Source organism: Leopardus geoffroyi, chromosome D4 (assembly GCF_018350155.1).
Source record: "Leopardus geoffroyi isolate Oge1 chromosome D4, O.geoffroyi_Oge1_pat1.0, whole genome shotgun sequence".
Classification (NCBI taxonomy): Eukaryota; Metazoa; Chordata; class Mammalia; order Carnivora; family Felidae; genus Leopardus; species Leopardus geoffroyi.
This window is the reverse complement of record NC_059342.1, coordinates 74,952,270-74,979,231: the sequence shown is the minus strand read 5'-3', so window position 1 is coordinate 74,979,231 and position 26,962 is coordinate 74,952,270. Positions and strand designations below refer to the sequence as shown.

The window sequence follows — 26,962 nt, the reverse complement described above, 5'->3', positions numbered from 1 at the left end:
AAAATGAGCAGAAAGGCAGGGGAGGGCGGGCGCTACAGAGAACTGGGTACTTCCGAATGAAGTATTCAAAGAGCTACATCTGGAGGCACCAGCTATGCAGTGATTCATATTTTAAATGGGGTGTTGAAATGGAGATCATTAGTAACTGCAGATGTGACAGCTCTGTCCCCCAGAGAATCTATTATAGCGGTCTGGAGTCTAGACTCAGCCCCAGGGGACCACTGGGAATGTTTAACCAGGATGGGCCAACACCTTTGCCAAGTCTATCCCCATTCATGGATCTCCCTTACTAGACTATCTCATGTGATGTGTATGTCAAGGCATGGGGGTGGGGGGGGGGGGTAAGGGGAGGGGCATAGGACCTGCACAAGGACCCAAGGTCAATAGCAGGCAGGGCTGAGACCCGGGCTCAAGTTTTCTGCTTTTAAGCACAGTGATGATTGAATGCTTTAGCGTGGGCCATACAAGTATGGCCCTGCACCCAGGTGATCTCACTGATGAACATTTGCCACTTCGTGGAGACAGTTTGCATGCGCTCTGATCCTCAGTTTTCCCATCCGTAAAAAGGAAATCGTAGCTGCGTCAGAGGGCAGAGGTGAGGGCGGAGTGACGCAATGTGTAGAGCACTTCTAGCAAGAGCACTGTGCCTGAGATAGTAGATAGAGGCTCAGCTGTAGCAGTCACATGCACACATACGCCACACATCACACACCACACACACACAACGTGCACCACACACCATATGTGCACACCACACATGCGCGGCATGCACAGACCACGCGCCCAGCGCCACGCACACACACAGCACCCAGAACACGCCCCCCACCATCTGCACCGGGGCACTTCCCCACCCCCACCCTCACCACCAGTCCTTCCCCTTTCTGTGATTTTTTTTTCGATCCCAGGTTTATATGCAAGCTTGACACATCCCAATCCAGTCGGCAGCAATTTTTGTTTAAAAGATCAGTGTTTCCATATTCCTGCTCTCTTTGAACTTGTCCCCACATTTCATGCTGCCACGGACTTGTCCCCTTTGGATAAATCTCCACTATTATGGGTCCTTCCTTCCCAGATATCTGGCAGCATTTCCAGATTTCAGGAGAAGCTGATAGGATCAAACTGAACCCTTTGGAGTCATTATACTCCAGTCCAAGGACTCCAGCTTCTCCGAGGCCCAGCAGAGACACATTTTCTGCGGAGGTCTTCTGAGCTGCAGGCCTCACTGAAGAGAATGTGCAGCTTCTCAAGCAGGAAGACGTTTTGTGGCTGAGTCTAAATGAAACAGAAGTTGCTTTGTGCACACACACACACACACACACCCCAGAGTAGGGAAACCGTCATTTTCCTACTCGCCCTCTGACATCAACCACCTTCTCTGTAGCTACAGTTTCTCTGCACTCAAATTCATCCCTGGCAATGAAAAATGAGCCTCTCCCCTACCCTTGCTGCCGCCTTTCGCCTCACGCCCCCAGAGAAGAGTTTCTTCGTGTGGCAGCCGGTGAAGGTTTTTTTCCAAGTCACATGATCCAGGATGCAGGGGGAGAATCCTTCTTGGAACAGAGATGGGCCCAGAACCGAATGAGATGAGGAGAGATAGGGTGTGCTGTGGGAAGACTATATAAGAATGGACCCACGGCTGCAGCAAGCACTCAACCGAGTGGCCCCTTCTCAAGACACAGCCATGCATGTGCCAGAAGGCTCCGTCGCCAGCCACTTGGGAACCACGAGTCGTGGTTACTTCTATTTCACCACGACCGTGCTGGCTTTGTGTCTCGTCTTTGCTGTGGCAACCATCATGGTGTTGGTAGTTCAGAAGAAGGTAAGTGGATTTCTCTTCATCCCCTTTCCTTTCTGACTTTATGTTCGGTTTTCCCCAGAGAGAGAGCCTTGAGGATAAAGTAATAAATTAGTTGAGAAGAAAAAAAGAAAAGTACATCTATCATGTAGAAAGAGGGTGAAAAGAAACAGGAACTTAAAACTCTCAGAAATAATTTGGCTTTTAAGAGAAAATGTGTTCAGCCATCATCTCAAAACTTTCCGGACTCGTATGGCCGAAAAAAAAGAGAGAGGAGCTATTAGCATTAAGAAATTAAGATTTAAATTTTGCTGGGCCAGAGACGTATCAAAGAAGGAAGTGATAAGGAAATCTGATAACAGATCTGCACAACGTGTTACCATGTCTTCAAGGTCTTCTGACCAGATTGTAAGGTTCTATATTCTCAGTGCAAATGTTCCAGAGATCTCTGGGGCCTCCTCCATTGCCAAGAGCTTTCTCAACAAGGAGCTAAGTTTCAGAAGCCAAGGTGCATATGGGAAGGAGCAAGACAGAAGACCAGGCTTAGCTCCTCAGACCTAATTAAAGCCCACAAGACAAAGCTCGCTCCTGAGCACTGCTTGGAAGAACTTAGGATGTCACAAAAAACACAGAGCAGAGGAACACAATGTAGAAATGTTCTTAACACCTGTTCCCTCTGAAACTGCTCAGAATACTAAAACTACAAGCAATTGTAGGTACCCACTGTATAGGCAAACTGTCTCAAGAAATTGCCTTTCTTTGGAGGAAATGGTAAGATTTGTTGTAAAAACAGAAGAAATGAAGGAGGACACTTCTTATTTTAGGAAATCGGTGTTTACAGTCTGCCAGTGCACATTTTGTAGAAAATACCATATTGATGGTATATGTTGCTCATGAATTTTTTTAATGAAGAAGAGTTTAGGTCAATTTTGATAATTTGAGAACCTGATCTCTCTACACACCCTGCCAAAGTGGGACTGTTTCTGGTCCTTCCTTCATAGCTCCCATTTTTCATTACAGTCCTGCGGAATTTGTTCCGGTTTTCCTTCAATTGTCTTAGACTGAATGTTCCATAACTTATAGATTGATGAAAAGAACTAAGCTTTAAAAGATTTTGGTATCTGTGTCTCAAATGTCATCAGCTTTCAAGTTTAAATGAAGCTTTGAAGCTCATGTCTCCATAAAGGTGACAGAAAACAGAATTGCCAACATTTGATTTAAATATTACAATTTATGAAACCCATCCTTGAATGGGCTCATCTACATCTGCTAAAGAATAACACTCTTGAAAATATTCTAGGGCATTTTTTTTGGTAGAGGGTATATAATTTCTGTAATTCTAACTTGAAGTGAACCAGAAGTATATCATTTTATAGCAGTGACCAAAAAAAAAGAAAAGAAAAGAAATTGAGGTGGCCTTTAAGAGGTTTTTAGTTAAATGTTGCAGCTAGAACTGTTAAAAAGTAGGGAGGGAAGGATGAATGGAAGTAAGGAGGGAGAAAGGAAGGAAGGGAAGGGAAGGGAAGGGAAGGGAGGAAGGAAGGAAGGAAGGTAGGTATTGGAGGTGATGGTGATATATAAAGATGGAGAGAGTTCTAGAAGGGTCCTTATTCAAATCCATTCTTTCTAGGAAGGAACTAGAGTGGATCTTTCTGCCCCATTTTTGTGTATGTGGAAAATCAGGGACAGAAAGGAGACAGGTCTTAACTAAGCCATCCTGAGAAAGTGATAAAATCAAGACTGCGCTTGATTGTTTAATGAGAACAGCATTCTCTTTGCCAATACAGCCAGCCACAAAAGCACTAGGAAGATTTACTCCTGCTTTTCCCTTGGGAGCTTTATTTTCTTGTGCATCCATTTCCTTGACTTAACTCCTCACATTAGGATGTGAAAAGATTCACTTCACAATCTTATTTGTATGGTTTGGTGTGCTGTAGTTTTGTAGCCTGGGAGATGTCAGTTACTTGCTTAAAAGCTAAGGCTTGCAAGACTAATTGTGACATTAAGTGTTAAATGTTTTGCACATATCATTTTCAATAAACTATTCAAGCATTAACTATTGCAAGAGCTAGAAAGAGTTATCCCCTTGAGTTATCAAGTAAGGCTTCTTGTAGGAAGAGGGAATGCAGGCTGACTTTATGAAAGGTAGAACTTAGATAAACAGAAAGATTCTAACAGAGACCTCTGGTAAAGAAATCAATGGGAGAGACCCAAGAAACTTAAACTCATATCCCAATTATCAAAAAATGGAATGGGTTGATGGCTATATAGCACTCTGTGTGAGGATGGATGGGGGCAGTGATGGAGTACCATGAAAATGGTTTCACTGGCCTAAGAAGTCACAGTTCTAGGTAAGAAGCACATGAACAGACAAAATTTAAAACAAGATAAGTCATAGTATATAATAAGTGTTGGAAGGTAGCACATAGGGTTTCCATGACACCACAAGTTAAGGAGACAGAGTGTTTTCCCAGGTTTAAGAAAAACGTAATTGGAGATTGGAGTTCCAGACTGGCTTAAGATATTTAAAGCTGGTGGGGAAGTGGATGGGGTGAGAGGGCACTCCTGGCCAATGGAACAGCATGAACAAAGTGTTGGAGAAGGGAAAACACAGGGAGTGTAGGAAAACCAACAAAGATTGCCTTGAGATTTGGACTGAAGATCAAATAACTCCAAGGTCAAAGTCCTTGGGAGAGACAAAGAAGGAACTTAGGTTTCAGTCTCAAATATTTATTGGGCATCATCCGTATGTGGGACATTGTTCTAAGCAGTGGGGATATAGCTTGAACAAAGCCAATAAAATTACTGCTTTTGTGTTGCTTATGCAATGTACCATCTACTAATGTCTTTAAAGTTCCTGTGGTGGCTTTTCTTAATCTATCTTTAGGCCAGTATATTTATTTTAAAATATTATATTCCTATGGCTTAAGAAAAGTAAACAGTACATAATGGAAAAGAAATTAAAACTCACTCACACCCTTCCCACCCAACCACCAATCCCTCTTTCATGAGATCATCACCATTAACAGACTCTTCCATGTCCTTCCAAAAATACATGCATCTGTAAATGCACATGTCATTATAGTAGACTCATGATTTTGCACTTTGTTTTACTGACTTGACAGTCTATCTGGAGATCATTCCATGCCAATACATGAAAGTCTGTCTCATTCTTTGGGAGAGTCACATAGTATTCTATTGTATGACTGCTTCATAATCTAATTTTATCTGTGTCTAGTGAAGGACACTTAATGTTTTTCTCTAGAAGTGTTACTCACTGTGCACGTCTGCAAGGATATCTGTGGGATAAATTCCTAGTGATGAGAATAGAATGTGTATTTTCCACTTCAATAGATATTGTCAGTCAGCCTCAAAAGATATTGTACCAATATACTCTTGAAGAAGTAAAAGTCCTACCAACAAGGAGACACCTATTGACATCCATATGGGAAGACAGAAAACTGCTTTAAAAAATTTTTTTTAACATTTATTCATTTTTGAGAGACAGAGTGTGAGTGGGGGAGATGCAGAGACAGAGAGAGAGAGAGAGAGAGAGAGAGAGACAGAATCTGAAGTAGGCTCCAGGCTCTGAGCTGTCAGCACAGAGCCCGACGTGGAGCTCGAACTCACAGACCATGAGATCATGAGCTGAGCTGAAGTTGGACGCTTAATTGACTGAGCCACCTAGGTGCCCTGAAAACTGATTCATTATTAAGTAAACACAACAGAGTACATGCATACCTCAGGATGAACTGTTACACAATTTATATAGCAAAGCAAATGAAAAAAAAAATAAATAAAATTGATCTTATCTCCTCCAGAGACAAAAGGTTATATAAGAAGATAGGCTGCAAGGTTGACAGAGGTGTCATTTCAAAAGGTTCTGAAGTCTTCAATCTAAGGGCTATCTCTATAAACCTGGAGACTGGACTTATCCAGTCCCTGAAGTGATTTATTTACATTCTAAAGGTTAGAACAAGGGGTCAGGATCTTCAGGTTTTTAAGGAGACCCTTTCTAGAAAGAAGAGAAAGTAGCTGCCTCCTTTCCCTTTATAAGTAAAGATACTTTTTTAAAATTTTTAAAAATGTTTTTATTTATTTTTGAGAAAGAGAGAGAGAGCATGTGCACAAGTGGGAGGAGGGGCAGAGAGAGAAGGAGACACAGAATCAGAAGTAGGCTCCAAGCTCTGAGCTGTCAGCACAGAGCCCAACGTGGGTCTCAAACTCATAAACTGCGAGATCATGACCTGAGCTGAAGATGGGTGCTTAACAGACTGAGCCACCCAGGTGCCCTATTTCTTTTCTTTTCTTTTCTTTTTTAATGTATCCTCCCAAAACCACTCAACCTGCCCACCGAGAGTGGACTGAGCGTCTGGTTAGGAGTAGTGATTGCTGGTGGCAGTGGTATGGTTTTTTGGTTTGCTTTTATGTTCAGATACAATATAGGGATGAGTTGAAATGATCCATGATGCTTCTCTCTACCCCTGATACTCTCTCCAATGCATTCAATTTGTCAATTAAAAAAAAAATCCACTGGAAATCTTCTAAGGGGCAAGCCCTGTGCTAGGGTTGGGTAGAGGAGGACCCAAGTGGACAGGGCAGGACCCTGGTTTCCTTGGAGTTCTCTAAATGAGGCCCAAACACCCAAGAGCTTGAGTTCAGGGCAGAGTGGCACAGAAGGCCATAGACAGAAGGAGAGGAAGTTTTTCTGCTTGGGATGAGGGCGTGGCTTGCAGAAGAGCTAGAACGGAAGCTGAACCTCTTTAACACCCATATAACCTTTCACCTAAATTGGCCATGTTAACATTTTGCCCTATTTGTGTTCTTTTTAGATGTATGACAGTAAGGTGCAGACAGTGTGGCCTTTTACCTGCACATGTCTCAGCACCCATCTCCTCCTTACTGCAATGCCATTATCACAGCCAAGAGAGTCAATGTCAACTTAGAGATACCATCTAATAATAATGCACAGTCCATATATCAATGCCCCACCCTTGTCCAAAAATATCTTTTACAGCAGTTGTGCCTTGTTTTGTTTGGGGATCCTAAATCCATACTCAGGTCACACACCACATTTGGTTATGTTTTTTTTCACTCTAGAACATTGCTGTTTAAAGGGTGATCCCTTAAACAAGCAGGTGATCCCTGCTTGTTGGAAATGCAGAATCTCAGGCCCCATTCTAAACCAACTAAATCAAAACCTGCTTTTTAACAAGCTCATATGCACACTAAAGTTTGAGAAGCAATCATGTAGCAATCCCCCCTGTGCTTTGTTGTTTGTTTCTCAGGACATTGACTTTTTCAAAGGGTCCAGGCCAGTAAGCTTGTAGAATTGGCCAAGTTTCAGATTTGTCTTAGTGTTTGCCATAATTACATTCAGATTAAACTTTAGTACAATAAACAATAGTTTGTAGGCAGTGTTACATACTTCTTATTGTGGCATGCCTAGAGGCACGTTAGGTTGTCCCATTGTTGGTGATGATGTTTAATTCCTTAAGGTGGTGCCCACTGGTGAACACCTTTTTCCTTCTTATTAATAAGTAATCTATGAGGTAGTACTTTAAAGACCTATAAATATCTTTCACTCAGCAGTTTGGGCATTCCTTGATGATCCTTGTCTAAATCAGGGAATGCACTGAGGGTTGAAGAATGATGGTTGCCTAATTTTATCATTCTTTCCGTATTTATTAACTGGCATTCTTCACTAAACAAGAGCTCTCCACTGGAAGGATGGTGGCAGGTGGAGCTGGGGCAGGGCTTTCCAGGTGAGGCAAAAGAATGAGCAGAGGCACAGCCCAGAGGAAGGTAAGCCCAGGTTTCAGGAGAGGAGTGGCAGGGCCAGAACAGAAGTCAGCCCACACTGCACAGGAGAACAGCAAGAAAAAGAGGTAGCTGGCAAGAAGCATGGAGAGAAGTAGATAAGAGAGTAGGATGCTACGTCCATCAGCAGACAAGGAAGATTTCCTAAACCCGTGTATGAGCCCAGCTTCCCATGGCCATTCTCCATTCCTTGGGGAAGGAAGACCTCAGGTGTTCTGATTGCCTGTTGAGTAATGTCTTTAAGCCCTTGCTACTCAAAGTGTGGTCCACAACCCAGGAGCACTGGCATCATCTAAAAGCTTATTAAAAATGAAAAACCTAAGGGTCCATCCCAGAACCAGAGTCAGCATTTTAACAAGATCCCTCAGGCAAAAAACACTGCTTTAAGCCACTCTGGTCCAGTTCCCACTTATACTACCCATACCAAAACAAACACTGCCTCCCAAAATTGTCTTTCTCCTGAGGACTTTCCATGACCTCCATCTACTTTCTCATTGACTCTCAGGAGAATTTGCTGCCCTGGCTTCATCCTGTCCTATTCTAGAAAGGCAACATAGTATGGTATTAAAGAGCATTGCCTTCCAAGTCAACGCACTAGATTTGACTCTTTTCCCTGCTATTCACCATTGTAGAACCTTCCGAAATCATTAAGTCACTTCTCTAAGACTTCATCAATCACTAACTCTTGGGTAAAGACCAAATGAAAAAACACATGGAAAACATTAGCCCTGGAGGACCAAACACCTTCATGAAGTGCTTACTCATGCTAGCTTGAAAGTAAAGGAGACATTCCTGAAAAAAAATCTCCAGGGCCCATCTTACAAGACAATGTGAGGCCAGTAAAGAAGGGGATATGGAATCTCCCCAGCATATTCCAAACATTAGTTGCCTTGGGCCATTTTTAATCAGAGAGGACATCTTTAATCAAAAGCACATTTGGTATCTGCCTGCCTCTGTGCAGCATTATTCATGAAAAAAATGAGCCTTTCAAGGTATTGGGGCAAATTAAGCACATCATCAGGATCAAAAGATCCAAAATAGCTATCATTTTCGAGTACTTGCCAACATTTTTTTTATACAGTGTCTTATTGTGTCTGCAACAACCCAGTAAAGGAAAGGGTGATTAGCCCTCTAATCACAATAATAAAAGGAAACAGGGAAAAAGAGTCATAGGCAGGGAACATGATTGAGATTGGGTCATTTCACCTGGGGACAAGCAGATTAAACATGACCGTTCCTCCCTCCATCCACAGAAACATTGTTGGAAATACTAATCAGATACCTGGAGTCTGAAACTAAAGAAGTACAATGAAAGAGAGGTGCCTGGATGGCTCAGTCGGTTGAGCGTCCGATTTTGGCTCAGGTCATGATCTCACAGCTTGTGGGTTTGAGCCCTGCATTGGGCTCTGTGATGACAGCTCAGAGCCTGGAGCCTGCTTCAGATTCTGTGTCTCCCTCTCTCTCTGCTCCTCCCCTGCTCACGCTCTGTCTCTCTCTCCTTCAAAAATAAATAAACATTAAAAGAAACAAACAAAGAAACAAAGAAAGAAGTACAGTGAAAGAAGTGTAACTGGTTGGTAACCATGGAGATAAAGTTTTCTGAGCTACTCAATGGAGCTGAGAATGACAGCCTGGGAGGGTCCATTAGCTTATGTCTATGTCCAGCCTATGTGCTATTGACCTGAAAGGCAAGTCGCTGGGCAAGATGGGCCACATTTCCCCAGCCAGGACCCAGAACACCAGACAAGATTTGGGAGAGAATTCTAGGACTGAGAGTCATCTTTGCCAAAGAGGAGTTGATGGACAGCACTAGATCATGCCAAGGGCCTAAACAACTCTCAGCAAATTATAAAAGTCACCATCTCTTTACACCTTGCCGTTCTACAGCAAGGATTGCTAAAGGGAGGGGAGTGTAGGGGAGAATGAGGATCTCCATCCTTAGCTTCTGAAGCTAGCATCTCCCTCGGGGCAGTGGAAAGAACACCAGAAAATTTCAACCCAAGATCTGCCTCTGACTCATGAGTATTTCAATTTCTTGTTCTATTAAATTAACTTGATGGACTGAAAGATGTCTGGGTTCGCTTCTGGCTCTGCTTCTCTGATATTTTCTACCATGGGCATCCAGGAGAGCTATAGAGACCTCATCCCAGGAGCTCTCCAAAATAGGAATAATCATACTTCTGTCTTGGATGCCCTCGGCCCTGGGTGAAGGTTTAAGCAACAAGATTCTTTCTTATACAAAGATGTGCTATTTTTGACATTCTCCTGCATAAAGTTAGGAGACCAGAAAGCCCTCAAATGACAGACAGAGGCCTCCTCTGACCCTCATATGAATGAGGTCCTCCCCCCAGATATTATCTCTTACAACCTTGTTATGTATGTGAAGTGCGTTCTGTGGATCAGGAGCCTCAGCATCACCTGGGAGTTTGTCAGAACTACACACTACAGCCAAACCCACTGTATCAGAATCTGCATTTTAACCAGCTCTCCAGGTGATTCACATACTCATTAAAGTTTGAGAAGCGTTATCTTGAAACACTCTTCCTTCACAGCCCTTGCCTCAACTTGCAGTTCAATTATATATTTATTTGGATATTTTAAGTGACTGCTTTAATGACTAAGCCATAAAATCCACAGGATGTCTTCAAGTGACTAACATAGTTCCTGGCACACACCAGATCAGGTGTTCATTCAACATGTGCTGAATGTATGACTCTCTGGTATTTCCCGGACTACTCGCAGAGTCTGGAAATGGCCCCAATGGTTCTACTATGCCAGCCTTCTCTCACTGTCCCTGGATACTTTCCTGGATGGCCAAGAAATTCAACTATCTTAGCATTGCATTTCAATGTAGATGTTCTTCTTTGTGCATTTGCACATCACACTAATTGATGAACATGCTTGGTAGTAAATTGGCTGTTCATTAGATTTCGAAATGTTATTTGCAACCTTGAAGAGGCAACAGAGGGGAATTTTGTGATGTCAGGTTTTCCTATGAACTGCACGCATAATTTATGAGAGACCACAAATGTACTATTGTTACTTAGGTTAAGAGCTTTCAACTAAAGCACTAAAATAATAGACTATTAGAGCCGAGAAGGAAGGCTATTCCAAGCCAAGTTCACTTCCTTTGCCCTGAAAACCTGAAGCCCAAAAGTTTACACTGACTTCTGCCATCTCCAAATAAGGGCTATGCCAGGGCTTTGCCTTCAGGAGTCTTCCTCCACTCACTACAACCCACTTGGAATGGAGAAGAGATCCATTTATCAGAAAATGAGCCATCAGTGGAAGGCAAAGGACAGCACCTCCAGGGAAATGATGGAATAAAAGGGAAACTCCAGATAGTCCTAGTTGTTCAGACAGAACACTAAAGAAGTAAGATGTGCACAGCTGCTAATTTCTTGCTCTGGACAAGGTTGGGGAGTTATTTTCACCCATGTCAATGTCACACTTCTGTAGGTCTGTATTAATATTTCAGTCCAGTGCACTACAGGAGACCCCCACCCTGACAGTTCAAAAGAGAAATAAGATACCTTATACCTTCTTGGAAAGACACCTGAGGTGTGGCTCCATGGGTGAGAGGGGCGGGGAGAGAGCCTACGGTGGGAATGTCAGTCTCTAAGGAATTTATTAGGGGTGAAAAATTTTGCCCCTCTGCTTCTGTTCTCTGCTTGCTCAGAGTACCCCAACAAGAACTCTCTATCATTCCCTCCATTCCCCCAGGTTGGAGGACCCCTCCTTCAGAACACAACCTGCTTCTATCAACCTCTTACTTACCTGTATAAATATTTATGTATATATTTATGTTTATTATACAATAAATAATCCAAAATATAATGTGAATTTATAAATATATAATATTCCTATGTGTTTGCTTTGTTCTATCATTATAAATATTTGGATATTATAATCATGTATAAATTTATAATAAAGTCATGAGGGCAGGGAACCAATTTAATTATTTATGGTATCATCACAATGCTTGGCATATAAACATTAAATTAATTCAGAATTTCCAACCACAGGAAATATAGAGATGTACCTTCCAAGGTATGTTTACAGCAGACTTTCACTATTTGATGAATCAAATACGGAAAAAAACCCACATGTATTTATACATTAGACTTGCTTGTTCTTTTATTGACCAAAGGGGGGAAAATATCAAATGCAGAGGTGAAAACAAAAGCCCTGGACAGGGTGATGAGTTACGGATTCTGGATCCTGACCTGCCATAAACTTTTCATTTTACCCTGCTCAGCCCCGACTTCCTCACCTATGAAATGTGGACAGTAAACCCTGGCCTCACCTTGCGTTTCTAGTAGGCAAGCTATCAAGCAAATGGGTGAGTTTTCAATGTAAATTAGGCCTGTGAATTAATTTTTTTTAACTCAAGAGTCAAGTGGAACACAAATTCTAAATTGCACAGCACTTTGAGGACCAGAACGGAAAAGAAAAAGATAAGTTCTTTCCATTGAATGACAATCTCACACTGCCTCTCTTTTTCTTTCTTCTCTTCCAGGATTCCATTCCCAACCCACCTGGAAAATTCCCTCTTAAAGGAGGTAAGACCTTGGAATTAGGAGTAAATATGTAGTGAATCATCCATGTGACATCATAGTGGAGTAACAACCAGAAGCATCATAATATTGCCCAACAGAAAAGTGGGTGGAGGCAAAGGTGGAGGCTGCTCAGATATGAGCTGGTGCATCTGGATTCATCCTAGCAGCCTCTGTTTGGCAGTCTGGTGCCTACAGCTCTCCCACTAATGAAAGTTCTACCAGTGACCTAGACTATCACGTGGACATGGATAGGAATGCAAAGCAGTGTTGTGTTAAGAGCTTGATATCTGGAGTCAGACAAGTATGGGTATGGATCTTGGCTCTACATCTCACTGGGAACCTTAGCTTTTCATCTATAAAATGGGAATAATAATATCTACCTCATGAAAGTATTACAGAAGCCAATCAGATCTCATCCATAAATTGCTTGTGGTGGCTACTGGCATATAGTAATCATTAAATAACTGGTAGTAGCCAAAATGCATAATGAAGGTAGGATTGTAAAAATAGAATTTCTCCTCACCCCATATGTTTCCTATCATTGAAGTCACTAATCAATGCATTGTCTCTATGAGTCCCAGAGTTAGCTTAACACTGAGGATGAAAAGCTTTGAGATCATCAGGCAAACATTTTGCTTGCAGAGAAGAGGAAAAGTAAGACCCAGTGAAGTGTCATATCCAAGGTCATTTGGAGCCAAACCCAGAACCCCAATGTCCTCATCTTTCATCCAATGTTTTATCCACCCTAGAACATGAACCCATCTCAGTTCTATAAACTCTAGAACCTAGATAGTAACTACAGCTGGATAACCAGACAGATCAGAAAAAAAGGTAAAAGAGAAAGGGTGGGACAACATAGGCACCCAGCTAGAGACACCAGAGCATCCGTGGGACGAGAGAACACAAGGGTGTGAACGCAGCCCCAAATCCCAACACCATCCCACTAGGAGTTTGGTTTAGGATGCCTCAGTCATGCCCTTCCTTCTATCTGTCATAGAGAAATTTAGACAATAGAAGCAAGTGCCCCAAACAGACAAGCATTCTGGACCTTTCAAGGAAGACTAATAATTATAGCTTTGTCAACAATAAGTTAACCTTGGCTGGAATTACTTCGCAAGTGACCACAACTCGCCTATTGCCTGTGTAGTGCAGAAGCAGCCATAGACTGTACAAATGAGCAGAGAGCTGTGGGGCCATAAAACTTTATTTACAGAATGAAGTGCTAGGCTGGATTTGACCCACAGACCAGAGTTTGGGACCCTGTTACGGAAACAGCACAGGCTTTAGCATCAGAACATGTAATGCATGCTCTCATGGAGCCTTGCCAAAAAAAAAAAAAAAAAAAAACAGGCACACTGACTCAGTGTCATTTTTCCTTCTCTGCTCCCACCATCCCACCACCACATCTACCCGGATCCTCTAAGGAAGACCAGAACTTCTCATTTCTTGAGAGAGAGAAGTCATCTGTAACAGGAACATACTTCAATGATGAGGATAGTATTGATTAGGCAATGGGACCTCAACCATTCTGGATCTTGGTTTCTGCACCTGTAGAGCACTGCCCATCATGGGTTTGCCAAGCACAGGGGGCTCTAACTGCTGGATTTGTCCCTATGATGTTTTTCACCAGTCCAGAGTGAAATAGGAAGAAGAAGGACAAGGTAGCCCCTTTTTCTCATAGCCAACTATTTTTAATGTAAGGGGCACTATTTTCTCTAAGAGTACATCTTTCCCTAAAGCATTAAAATGTCCTTTCTTATACAATACGAAGCTGATATGGGTGCAAGTTGAGTTATTTTGTTTTGTTTTAGTGGGCACAATAGACAAAATCAAAAGCTGTCTACTCTACATTGGTCACTGAATTTTTATTTGGGGGTAATATTCTTTGGTCCATGAAACACAAAATTGTGGGAACCATGAACTAGGTCACTTATCAAATCCCTTCTTATCTTGGCCATCACTGTGTCAGAATATACACTAATCCAAAACCACCCTCAGCTGACAATTCCATATTTCTGCAACCAGATTTTAGAAATGATAATAATAATCCCCACCAGGGCTATGAAACTTTTGTTAAAGATCTTCCCATGCCTCCCCTGGATTGATTTAGCCTCACTCCTGGGAGCAAACCACATGGGGGTTAGTATTTCTATATTGCAGGTGAGAATCTGAGGTCCAAGCCATCAAGGTGACTCACTTAAGGTCATCCAAGGAGCTGATGGCAGAGCAGGGATCAGAATCCAGGACTCTTCTGTGTTCCCTGTATGATGTGCTTTGGCCATGAAATGTTAGTGACCAGCTATGTGTGGTCCCTGGCTGTCTCCTATTTATAACGCACATCTACATTTCTCTTCACTTGGCAAACTGTAGACACGGTAGTAGGGTGAGGTGGAAAGCATATTACTTGGGCTCCAGAACTGATTTTCATCCCAGCAGTCTGTGTATCTCTGGGCATCTGTGTGCTAAAATGTGTGTATCTCTGTGTATCTATGTGCTAAAATGAAATGAACGGGTCGTTCCAGCTTTGACACTTCATGATGCTTTGATTCAGTATATAAATATAGAAGAAGAAAAAAGTCTAACAATAATCTTGAGGAAATCTGTAGCCACAACCTCCTTTCCCCAAAAAGCCCCTCTTAAACAGATATAAGCAGCACTTTTCTCCTTTTGAAAAGCCATTGCAAGACATCCAGCAGGGGGGAGCCATCTCCCAGAAACCCCTAGAAGGAAGCTCCAGAGGTAGCATGTGGTTTGTCACTGGGGTGGACAACGGCAGAAGCTAGACACTTTCCAGAATGCCCTCTGCCGGCTAATGCAAATCATACATCATGAGCAGGAAACCAGCAGCAGCCCAGAGCCTAGGAAGCAGGGCTAAGTAAGGTACCTTAACACACAGTGACACTTAGCTGCATATTAACCACAGGAAATCAAGCCTCCTTGTAATGAAGGGATTTCTGAGTCCCAACACAAGCTTCCCATTCCAGTCAGGAGATTGGTCACTAGCAGAGTTCCAGCTCACACTGATTCCACTGTGCTTAGGACACAGTGAACCATTCTGGGGGTTCAGCAGGAAGCCCCATTCCTGTGGGCCAGGAATAGCACAGGGAGGAGAACCTTGCCCCACATCCTTCTCCTCTCACCTAGAAAATAGTTAATAAGAAGACACACACAGAGCCACCAAGAGGGTGACACGGGACAGCAAATGCGACCCTTGTCTGTCCCCTAGCTGGGCCTATGTCCTTTGGACACAGAGTCCACTCTGTTCTTTCATCCCCAAATAAAATTACTCTGTCCCATCTCACTAGGGTGAGGAACCAAGGTAGGGCTCTGGGGAGAGCCCTGGGTTTCTGGGCTTTTTCTCCTCATTTCTTGTTCCAATTTTCTGCTCCTGCCACATTTTGAATCTCACACATACTCATGTAATGTGGCATATTTGCCCAAATCACAACACAGGCACCTTTGCCTTCAGTTCCAACAGCACCCCACCTCTGTGGATAACTATGTTTGCCACACCATTTAAGGTACAGAGAGAAGTTGGTGGGGCAGTGCTTTCCATCACAGAGATGATGCACATTGAGTACTAGGTCCCTCTGTTCTTGTAAGACCTCTGCCACTCCAGCCACTGGGAATTTCTCAAGGGACAGCTTCCCACCCTGGGGTTCAGCCCTCCACCACTTGTGTACTAACCTTCTTTCCTTCTGTTTTTTCCTCCTGTTTTCACTTCCACCCTCCCCTTTTCTCCTCACAAACTCTGCCTTTATTTTATAGAATGTTTTTGGATACCTTGGTATCAGCCACAGGCTTTCCCAATATCCCAACATATAAGTGACAGTTCTTTCCACACCAGAGAAATTCTGTAGACAACTTTTCAACCAGTTTTTCTTTTATTCCCACACTACATACATAGGAGGCTCTGGCAGAGTGAAAACAGTGGACACTGATGGGGCACCCACCTTGTGCCAAGCACAGGGCTGAGTGTTTCACCACTCACCAGGTGGTCCTCACAACATGCCCCAAGGATGTTACTATGCCTGTTTTATAGGGATGGAATCTGGAGCACAGAGCGGTTTACTCACTTGCCTAAGATTGCACAGCTAGTGAGGAGTGGGGCAAGACCTCAAAATCCAGGCTGCCTCACCTTGTACTTTTGCTTACCCAGGATTACATTGCCAGATGCTTAGTAGAACATCACTGTGCTTCCTTCCGGTGCCCCTACCGGTTCTCTAAGGCTGGGCTCCCTTCCAACACTATGGCTTCCTTGGCACCTGTTCCCACAACTGTTTGTTTTCTTGTTATGGAGCTCTGGAGTGGTGGGGGACATACAGAGCCCATGACAGGGAATCTACAAGCCATATTGAACCTCTAGCTTTGTGGCTGAGATGATATGAGACCCAGAGGATTCCTTCCCTCCCCACACCCTCCAGTTAGAAGTTGGCCTCTCCTGTGAGTGTCATGGGCCCCTCATATCCAGAGGTTCCTAGGGGCCCTGAGGAAGGGGAAACAGTGGGCATACCATGTGTGTGTCTTGAACAGCCCCTTTAGCGCCTTCCCCACCCTCATCTGAATACCCTCTCCTTAATCCTGTCCCCAGCTGGAGATGGGCAAAGACAGAGAACGGGGTTGGGCTTTGGAATACCCACATTCCAGTCCGGGGACTTGAAGCAACACACTTTCCCTCTTGGGAGCTGGAGTTTCCTGTTGTCGAAAATATCAGGAGTGAGGGGAGAGAGCCAGATGACCTGACCCTGGCATGGATTTTACTTTGAGGGTGACATTCCTGGAATTAGACAAATTGACTATCTACCATTCTAACAACTTACAATTTTACATGGCTTGGCAGACTACCCTCCTCCCCATTCCCTCTGCTAAAAAGAAAGTGTGGGCATTAAAAAAAAAAATGAAGTAAGTTTGGCTCTTTAATTGTACCTAGTGAACCCACCCACAGAAACAATAAAAACCTCCCATTTGGGGGCAATGAAACCAAATCACGGAGGCTGGCTACTCACCAATCCCCAGCTGTCCCTGATGTCATAAGGCTCTCTGTGATCCAGGTGGTCACAACCACACCAGGACACCACACTGGCAGCAAAAGAGGCAGGTAGAGAAGCAGCACCGTCCCCCATCACCCAGAACGACTGAAAACAGCAGAGACCTTACTTCCATCAGATAGATTGAACTGGTTCTCAATTGCCCAATTCAGCAGTTGTGGTGTACCTTTTTGTTTGGTTTTGTTTTAACTTTTCACAGCAAGATGGGGCACTTCTGCTCAGGGGGCAAATTGCTTTTCAGATAGCCATAGTCCTCAAAGATCCTATTTGCTCCTCCATTTACTTTAAACACACGCAAAACCCACTCTTACACTGTCTTTTTCTCAAGGCAGAGACAACGGGGATGGGGAATCTGTCTACAAGAAATAAACTAGAAAATGGGCCACTCAGAATAAAGTGGAATAGGATCCTGCAGAGGCAATCCAGAGTGCTAAAGCAACTTATATGTAATCTCTACCTCCTCCCACCAAGAAAAGGGAGCAGGGGGAGAGAGGAGTTCCAGGGGAGGTGAGGAGAGGGGTAGAAACAAGAGGAGAGAAGAGGGGAAAATATTCACATCACTAAGAAACATATTAAAATTTATACTTGAATTTAGTGCATACAAATTACAATGTTCTAAATCTAGAGGAAATCCTCATCTTTCCAATACTTCAGAGAAGGAGAAAAGGAAAGAAAAAGAAGAAAAGGAAGGAAAGAGGGATAGAGGGAAGTAAGGAAGGAGAGAGGGAAAGCAGGACTTGGATGATAAGCCCATCCAAGCTCTCTGGATGCCACCTGTGCTGGCTTGAATTTCTACAAGTCCAGCAGCACAAGCCCTCGACCAGGGAACGGGAGCCAACCATCACCTAGCATCCCTTGGGCGGTGAACGCCAAGCTCATGGCTATGCATTACCTCGTCTGACCTTCCAGCAATTCTTAAAGGGAGATTGTAATTATTCTCACTTTGAGGAGAATTCAAGGAAGCTGAACGACTTATGCAAAGCCACACAACTTAGTAAAGTAGTCGAGGTAGAATTTGAACCCAAGCCTGTTTGGGTTCCTAAGTGTGCTGTCTAACTTCCTAACTTCCTAAGTATGCTGTCATACTTCTGCATCTAGAATAGCTAGGAGGTGTTTTTAAAGTTATTTGAAATGTTAGCAGAGTTCACCATGTGACTTCAGATTCACCTTGCCTTTAAAAATATTTTTTATAATGTTTATTTTTAAGAGAGACAGACAGGCATGAGCAGAGGAGGGACTGAGAGCAAAGGAGATACAGAATCTGAAGCAGGATCCACACTCTGAGCTGTCAGCATGTAGCTTCACACAGGGCTCAAACCCACGGACCGCGGGACCATGACCTGAGCCAAAGTCGGAGGCTCAACTGATTGAGCCACCCAGGCACCTCTCACCTTGCCTTTTAAAATCTAGACTTTAAAGATGCTTCTTAAATATACCTCAATAACATCAATTCCACCTGCATTTAAATTAAGTGAATTCCAAGAAGCCCACACAGATAGTCAGATAGGTTTAGCTTAAATACTGCCACAGGATTAAAAAGACACCAAAATTCCAAAAAACTGTCAAGAAATTCAAATGGATTTCAGCTTGATCTCAATTTGTGTCTACTGGTCACTCTTTATGGGCTTAACACAGAGCATGCCATGCCAGGATGAGTATTCTCCAAATGATGTTGTAAATCCAGAGTTATCTAGTTGTCCTCTGTTTAAGAAATAACCCATCTTGGGGGGCGCCTGGGTGGCGCAGTCGGTTAAGCGTCCGACTTCAGCCAGGTCACGATCTCGCGGTCCGTGAGTTTGAGCCCCGCATCAGGCTCTGGGCTGATGGCTCAGAGCCTGGAGCCTGTTTCCGATTCTGTGTCTCCCTCTCTCTCTGCCCCTCCCCCGTTCATGCTCTGTCTCTCTCTGTCCCAAAAATAAATAAACGTTGAAAAAAAAAATTTAAAGAAATAACCCATCTTGGACCTTTTCCACTACTAGTTGGCTTTGTGGCATTAGGGAAATGGTCAAGTTAAAGCCAGTTGAAATGACCCATAGGTTAAGGATCCACTTCAATTCCAAATTGTACTGATAATGGAGAGACTCTCCCCTAGATGTCACTGTTGGGACCCCCCTGGATATTCCGCCAGATGGAGGGACTACCAGGACATGGTAGATGCAGTCATTAAGATAATGCCTCTCCTTCTTGGAAGGCTTAAAATATTTTCAACAGATGGAAGGAGCATTCTACACGCTTTTCTGGAAGTGTCATATGGTCTCAAACATTTATGCACATAGTTGAGAAACTTCAATCCACCATCTAATGCCATGAGCTTTGCTTTAATGAGCATTTCATCAGCCAGCTCACTCTGCTAAGTGGCATTGCTAAGCTGTCTACTATAACCAGGAAAAGGGGAGTAGGGGAGGAAGGGACTACCATTTCCTGAATGTCTCCTCTAAGCCACATGCTGCACTGGCCACTTGACCCTCATTGCATCTTTGCAACAGCCATTGGGGTTGATTATTATCATCTGATTTTACAGATGCAGTAACTGAGGGTCAATAAGGAAGGTGACAGTTAAAAGCCTTGACCAGAGCCCAGATGCTGTTTTTGAGATGCACTGTGTTTGTCTCATCCTAATATCAAACTGGAAGGTGCCTGGCACTCTGACCACATACCATCTGGCTGGAATGGTTGGCATGGTTTCTTTTGCCACCTTGGTCTTTGTTACATCTTGATGGAAGCCTCCTCAAGACTTTTGACTTATGGCTTGGCAGGGTTCAGCACATGGGCCTGAAGGTACCTGTTGGCATTCCTCTGCAAGAGGGAGCTCATCAGTGCTCTTTTCCCAGTACCTCCAGCTTTTTCCTCAGTTTTAGTCCAGTGTGTATAGTGGCTGCAAACCCACTTCTTCCTACATTTAACCCTCACTCTTCCATGGAAATACATATAAACAGAGGACATAGCCCTAGACTAGGAGCAAGGAGACGTGCTCTGGACTCAGCTCTGCCACTAATCTATGGTGACATCTTGGGCCAGACCCTCAGTTCCTCTGGGTTCAATGTCCCCAGTCATAGAACTAGGATCTTGGTTAAGTTGGCATCAAATGGCCCTTTCAAGTCTGACATTTTGAGTTCTCAAGGGGAGGGGGGGTGGGCCAGTCTTTAGGCTGCCATTATTCTGATTTCTAGAACATGATCCTTTCAACCACCTTAAGCAACATCTCTGTCTCCCTAGCTCTGTCTTCTGTGAAACTAGCCTAGAGGGTTTCATTGGCACTTACTTCTCTCCAGGCTTCCAAACAATATCCAAAAAAGTTCCATGATCCTGGAGGAGGCCAAGCTTGGGCTTATAAATCTTGCCCATCTAAAGGCCTTGGTCTTCAGAAAAATGTACAGAGTGCTTAAGTTGTTTGAAAGAGGGAATGCTCCACAGAAGGAGTAAGATGCTCAGGCTCTGGTTATGCCTTTGTAATTAACTCATGGAGTGACTTAGGACAAGTGTGCCATGGAAGTGACATTGGGGAACACATGTATTATATGATTACCAAGCCTGGACCAAGTGACCTCTCAAGGAACTTGTATTTTTACAAACCATGCAAATCCTTACAGATCCTGGCTGTATATAACTTAAGATTGTACCCAGACCTGAAATGTTCTGTTCTACCACTGCAGGTGTTTGGAAATCTAAATGTGTGAACATAGCTGCCTACATGGGTTAGAGCAACATGCCCACAAAGACAGACAGCCAGAACTGGGACTGAATTTCTCCCTGCTGCAGCAAGCCTGGCCATGCCTAGCAGAGTCTACACAGTTTGCAAGGATAAACTAGAAGGGCCCTTCTAGATCATCAAACCCATACTGCTCTTCACTTAGCTAAGGACAGTAGAGCCCAAAGAGAGGAAATTCCAAGATTTTAACTCCCAGGTCATCAACTCAGCCATGACTTACAGACGATTCTCATTTCTCCGACCCGAGTGGTCAGTTCTTCACACGAAACCCCTCCAGACATCACATTCATCTAGGAAATAAATGAAACAGTGGTATGTTCTCTCAGCATTCAAAATTCCAGGGATATCACAGGGTTCCCACTACAGGTAACACTACCTGTTTGTAAGTCACTCCTTCTTGTCTTCATAATCAAAACAGAAAGTCATATCATGGACTCATAAGGTGACACATGGCTGGTGACCCATGAAATGTCCATCTGGCTCTTAACAAGACACTCATGACCCTCAAATCAGCCCAACATGTCTTTGAATAGCACTAACTGGTCACATATTTGAGCTGCCAGCCCTGTGATTTACAATGTGATGTGTGTGTCTTTAGAGAAAGTCTTCCCATAGCCTTACCTGAGAAATAGGGACAAGGACAGTGTTTGTTGTTAGCCAAGTGCATCATCTCTTCAAACTTCCACATGGAGCCTTAGTGTTTGGGCCCCCACAGAGCAGGCTGCACTGCCTTCCTGCTGACAGCCTATCAGATGTAAAAGGCCAACAGCTGCCTTCCTCTGGGCTCCTCTCCACATTCAAAATCCGCTTCCACCAACAGCTTCCCCAGTGTCCTGTTCCCAGTCCCCTTATTCAGGTGGCTCCAGCAATGCCAATCTTGAAGAGGGTTGCCTATGTTTTTCCTTTTGTTGGAAGCCATGTAAAAGATTCGTAAAGAAAAACTAAAATACACCTTGCCTTTTGACTTCAGGAAATGCAAATGCTTCAGAATGAGGTGTGTGTGTTTTTTTTCCATCCTTGGGTTTCTCAGAATTACAGCTGAGGTCAACCAACCAAACACACAAAGACTGAAGGGGAAAGGAAAAACAGAACGTGCATGTGTGAGAGGCCAGCCCAGACTTGTACTTCTCCAGCCACTTGTTTACAGAAGTTTCCCTGATAGATGCCACCACAAGTGACATGATGTGAGGGGGCCTCTGACCAATGAGCAGAGCCTGTTTTTGTAATTCTGATTCTCATGATGTGTGTTGGCCTCAGCCCAAGCCCAGAGCATGAGTCTTTTAATGAGTCTCTATCCTCCCATTTAATCTAAGCTCACCTGAAGAACTATGGGAGAATGAGGTTGGTATTCCAGCCCCAAGGGGAAAGCAAGCCAAGCAACCCCATTCACCTCACTCATGCCAGAACTCACCTGATATCCATGGAGGGAAGTAAGAGGGACAGAGTAGATGACTCAATTCAACAAACATTTACAGAGCATCTTCGGGGTGAGCAGTGGGGATATATAAGTAGCTGTCTCTGCCCTGAGGGTTCACAGTCTAATGGAGGAGGCAAATAGGCAAACAGGGAAGGTCAGAGATGACTTTCAGGCTATGCATTAAATAAGGAGTAAAACTCCAGTGAAGGGAGATTCCAGGTGATGAGGCAAATTAACCAGTATGGTCATCAACGATCTACCTGGGTGTTAGAGTCAGACAGCCTAGGTTTGAATCTCACTCCACCACTGACTAGCTGTGCAAACATGAACAAGTCATTAACCTTTTAAAGCCTTGGCTTCCTTGTATACGGGACAGAAATCATTGTAGTACCTTTCTCATGGGGTGGTGGCGAGAAGTAAGTGAAAGACAGAATGTAACACACTTAGCAGAGTACCTGGAAAATAGCCAGCACTCATTTTGTACTAGCTGTTATTTTGTCTACTACTGCTACTGGGATTGAGAGTCTGAGGGAAAGAGGGAAGGTGGGGTGTGAGACTGGAAAATGCAGTAGGGACAGAATGCTAGGAACCAAGAACTCCTGTGGAGGATCTTGGCCCTGATCCTGCAGGCACAGCAAAGTCAGAAAGGGATTCAAGCAGAGAAGAGACACAGGCAGGTATGCCTCACTGCAACTTTTTCTGACTTGATGTTCCACATACTGGCCAGAGGGACCCTTAACACCATTCACAGTTCATTAGAAAATAAGCAGGCCTCACATTGTAATTTTGATTCTAACACCTCAAGAGTGTGGGCTGTGGTGGAAACAGGCAGGACCGAACACCAGGTAAGAGATGGAATCAAAAGAATGGCAGCTGGCCTACCAGTCCTTATCACCAAGGAGACCTTTGGGCCAGAGCATCTTTATGGGTTGATGGCAGACAAGGATGAAAACTGTTCCCTGCTTTTCTGGGGTTGTGGTGATGTGGCAGGGGTGAGGGTAGGGGGGAGTTGTTGTTGGCAGTGAGCTTGTTCAGACAGCAGAGGGAACTCTTCACTTAACTTTCAACTTTTCCAAGGCTCCATGGGGAAATGAGGAGGCCAGAAGGGATTTCCTCGAGCCTGGGGCAGAGAGGGAAACCTGAAAGATTGTGAGCCCAACAGATACCAATCAGAGATCCAGAGAGCAAACACATCAGGGTATGACTGCTTCAACTGAACCGGCCCATGGCTATCTAGTCTCTGATGGACAGACTGAATGGTCACTCCAGAGACACCATCAAAAAGAGGTCAATGTCAGGTCTTAGATCTCCCAGATTTATAGATGGGAAACCAAGATCCAAAGACAAGAAGGAATTTACACAGAGTAAGTTGAATTCATGAGTCATTCCAGGAAATGTATAACTTGGTTCTTTGCATATAAAATAGTTTCTATAATAAGAAGCTGCTAAGCCAGCATCACCAGTGAATATATTAAAAATATTTTTATTTCTTAAATACCAAGATGACATAAACACTGTCATTTTCCCCTGCCAAGGAAACTCCAGATAGCAGGCTTCCTGCTTAGATCTCTTTAATCCTATATCCTCTTAAAATTGAGCACAAGAATGTGTTTATTGCCACTGTCCAGCAAATGATTTTGAGGAGGAAACCTGGTCTCTGGAATCAAACATGGGATAAATCTCAACGTTATCACTAACCTCCTTGACCTTGTATCATTGACTATGTCTAGGCATCAGTATCAATCTTGCAGAGTTATTCTGAGAATTACATCAGCAGAAATATATAAAAGTATACAGACCGGTATCTGGTGCACTCTCAAAAGAAGGATAGCAGTAATTACTATCAGTCTTATCATTCTGACCATCCCTGCCTGGCTGATGGCTGAGTGATGTGGGACAATGTGCTTAATCTGTCTGGTCCCTAGGCTTTTTTCCATCTGTAAAAGGGACTTAATAATACCACTCTAATAGAGTTGCTGCAAAGATTAAGTGAATTGAAGTATGTAAACCGACGGTAATGGCACCTGGCACTTAGGGGAATTCAGGTCATATTAGTTTTCTTCCCCCAATTTCCAGTCTTTTGTAAATGTCCAAGTGGAAGCAACCAATTGAAAATAACCTTAAGATACTTGGTGGCAAAAATGATAAATAAACAGGTTTCCTTTTATACCTCCAAATGGAAACAGAATACTAATTGTCTCTATCAAAGGGTCATGAAAAAAGATCTGGTGTCTCCAGTTCCCAGAGTAGAGTAAGACATTTAATGTGTGATCTCCTTATTTTTAGGAAATTGCTCAGAAGACATCTCATGTATACTGGAAAAGGCTCCATTCAAGAAGTCATGGGCCTACCTCCAAGGTCAGTAACTGAATCTAGGAACTCCATCCATATGAGGGCCACTTCCTGTGGCCTTTCTGAAACCTCTAACCCAGAGGTCACAAGTAGAAGCCCATGGCTAAATGTCACCTGCAGATATGGTCTATAGCCTGCATGCTATTTTTTATAATTTGATTTTAAAAGCCTTAGGGGGAGGGGAACCTGGGCGGCTCAGTCAGTTGAGCATCTGACTCTTGGCCTCCACTCAGGTCATGATCTCACTATTCATGAGGTCGAGCCCTGTATCGGTCTCTACGCACTGACAGTGCATAGCCTACCTGGGATTCTCTCTCCCTCCCCATCTGCCCCTCCCCTGCTTGGTCTCTCTCTCTCTCTCAAATAAATAAATGTACATTTAAAAATATATATTTTAAAAAGACCTTAGGGGTAAAGGGGAGAACTCACAAGACTCTTCCTTCCTCAGCCTCCTTCCCAATTTTGCATTACCAACCTGGCCTCTGAAGGCATTTGTGTCCCACTCCCATGGTCCCTCTCTATTCAGCCACATACAAGTTTTGGGCCAAGTGTACAGTACTTTTCCTCATGAAAGAGAAGCAGGCTTTTAGTCTTTGCCTCTGTCAAGTTATTCACAAGGGAGCCACAAAATTGCCTTGTCCCCTGATTGACAGCTTAATGAACATGCTGGCACATAGCCTATTTGCATATTGCAGCATGCATCAGGTAAGAGGCCCCTTATAAAGGAAACAATACAAGACACTTACACTGCGAAAGCTGAGATATGGAGAGGATGGCCAAGATTCTCTGAATAGCCATTCTGCCCATTTTAAAAATTCAATTTTGCAGCTAGATTAGTTCTCACTCTTCAGTTGAATCGCAATGAGGTCTAAAGGGAAGGCAATTAAAACGAATGCCAGCTTTCCAGTTCTGAAAGGCACCCTGACTAATCAGTGCTGATTTTCACTTGTTAGGACTCAGAGAGACTTGGCTTTCCACACGAAAATGTCTGCCACATCGTCTGCTTTTCTATAAATCCCAGCTGGGAAGAGCCCCTTATTGTACACTTGTGTGATCTATACAATTATGTTTGGCTGCTCTTTTAAAGAGAGGAATACATTAAAAAATTCAGACAATGAGTTGTTAAGGACACATCTTAATATGAAAATCAACAGACTGCAGTTCTGCTGGACACTTGATGCCTGAATTGGTTACTAATTGAAAAAAACTAAATATCATATCTCAGATACTTTATGCAATGTCTACCAAATAGTACTCCCTTATTGATGAAGCATTCATTGATTGATTGAATAAATCAACATGATGGTCCAGAACTTATGGGGGAATACAGTACAAGAGCTCGTAGTCTCAAGAGGGAAAGATAGTAATAATAATAATAGTAATAATATAATGTAATGTAATATAATATATAATTAAGTGGAAAATGATTCTATAAGAGTTAGCAGTCCATTACCATGTATGTTCTGACCCTTCAGCTTTAAGCATTAGAGAAAAAGGAAGAGGGGTGTTTTGCACCTATCCCTTGAATGTTAAGCAGTGCCTAGGATGAGTAACATGTAAGATATTCCAGATGGTTGGAACAGCAGGCAATACTATAGAAAACACGAGTCTCAAATGGGAAACCTTGAATAAAAACTTCACATTTCCAATCTGCCCCTGAAATATGCCCAATAATTCTGTCTTCTTATCCTTCTCTTTCTAGTGTCAAAGCATATAAACAAATCCAAGTTGTCTTGGAACAAAGATGGCATTGTCCATGGAGTCAGCTATCAGGATGGGAATCTGGTAATCCAGTTCCCAGGTTGGTACTTCATCATTTGCCAACTGCAATTTCTCGTGAAATGCCCAGAACATTCTGTTGACCTAAAGTTGGAGCTTCTCATCAACAAAGATGTCAAAAAGCAGGCACTGGTGACAGTGTGTGAATCTGGAGTGCAAAACAAAAACATATACCAAAATCTCTCTCAGTTCTTGCTGGAGCATCTGCAGGTCAATACCACCATATCAGTCAAAGTGGATAAATTCCAGTATGTGGATACAAACACCTTTCCTCTTGAGAATGTGTTGTCCATCTTCTTATATAGTAGTTTAGACTGAACCATTTCTCCTGGCCTTCAGGAAGAAAGCAACTCTCTACCATACAGTATTCATCCATCAAACACTTGGGCAAAAAGAAAACTCAAGACCAAGACTAAAACCACAAAGGGTATTAAATAACACGCTTCTCCTTCTTGTCTCTTGGGAAGATACAGCTCCAGGGTT

General features: G+C 43.3%; 1 protein-coding gene and 1 long non-coding RNA gene across 2 annotated transcripts in view; one reads left to right on the top strand and one right to left on the bottom strand.

The window, feature by feature from the left end:
• LOC123593344 overlaps positions 1 to 26,962 on the bottom strand; it is a 131,206-nt gene that overhangs the window by 79,441 nt on the left and 24,803 nt on the right. The window lies entirely within an intron of this gene.
• On the top strand, positions 948 to 26,962 carry TNFSF8 (TNF superfamily member 8). Its single transcript, XM_045469043.1, has 4 exons — positions 948 to 1,819; positions 12,135 to 12,177; positions 24,635 to 24,706; positions 26,403 to 26,962. Exons 1-4 carry the CDS (start codon positions 1,625 to 1,627, stop codon positions 26,795 to 26,797), a joined length of 705 nt encoding a protein of 234 aa, XP_045324999.1. The 5' UTR covers positions 948 to 1,624; the 3' UTR covers positions 26,798 to 26,962.

Excerpts from the sequence above, each read along its gene's own strand:
- TNFSF8 (XM_045469043.1), top strand. The coding sequence starts at position 1,625 with ATGGACCCACGGCTGCAGCAAGCACTCAACCGAGTGGCCCCTTCTCAA. Across the intron at positions 1,820-12,134 it reads TGTTGGTAGTTCAGAAGAAG|GATTCCATTCCCAACCCACC; the intron begins GTAAGTGGATTT and ends CTTCTCTTCCAG. Across the intron at positions 12,178-24,634 it reads AAAATTCCCTCTTAAAGGAG|GAAATTGCTCAGAAGACATC; the intron begins GTAAGACCTTGG and ends CCTTATTTTTAG.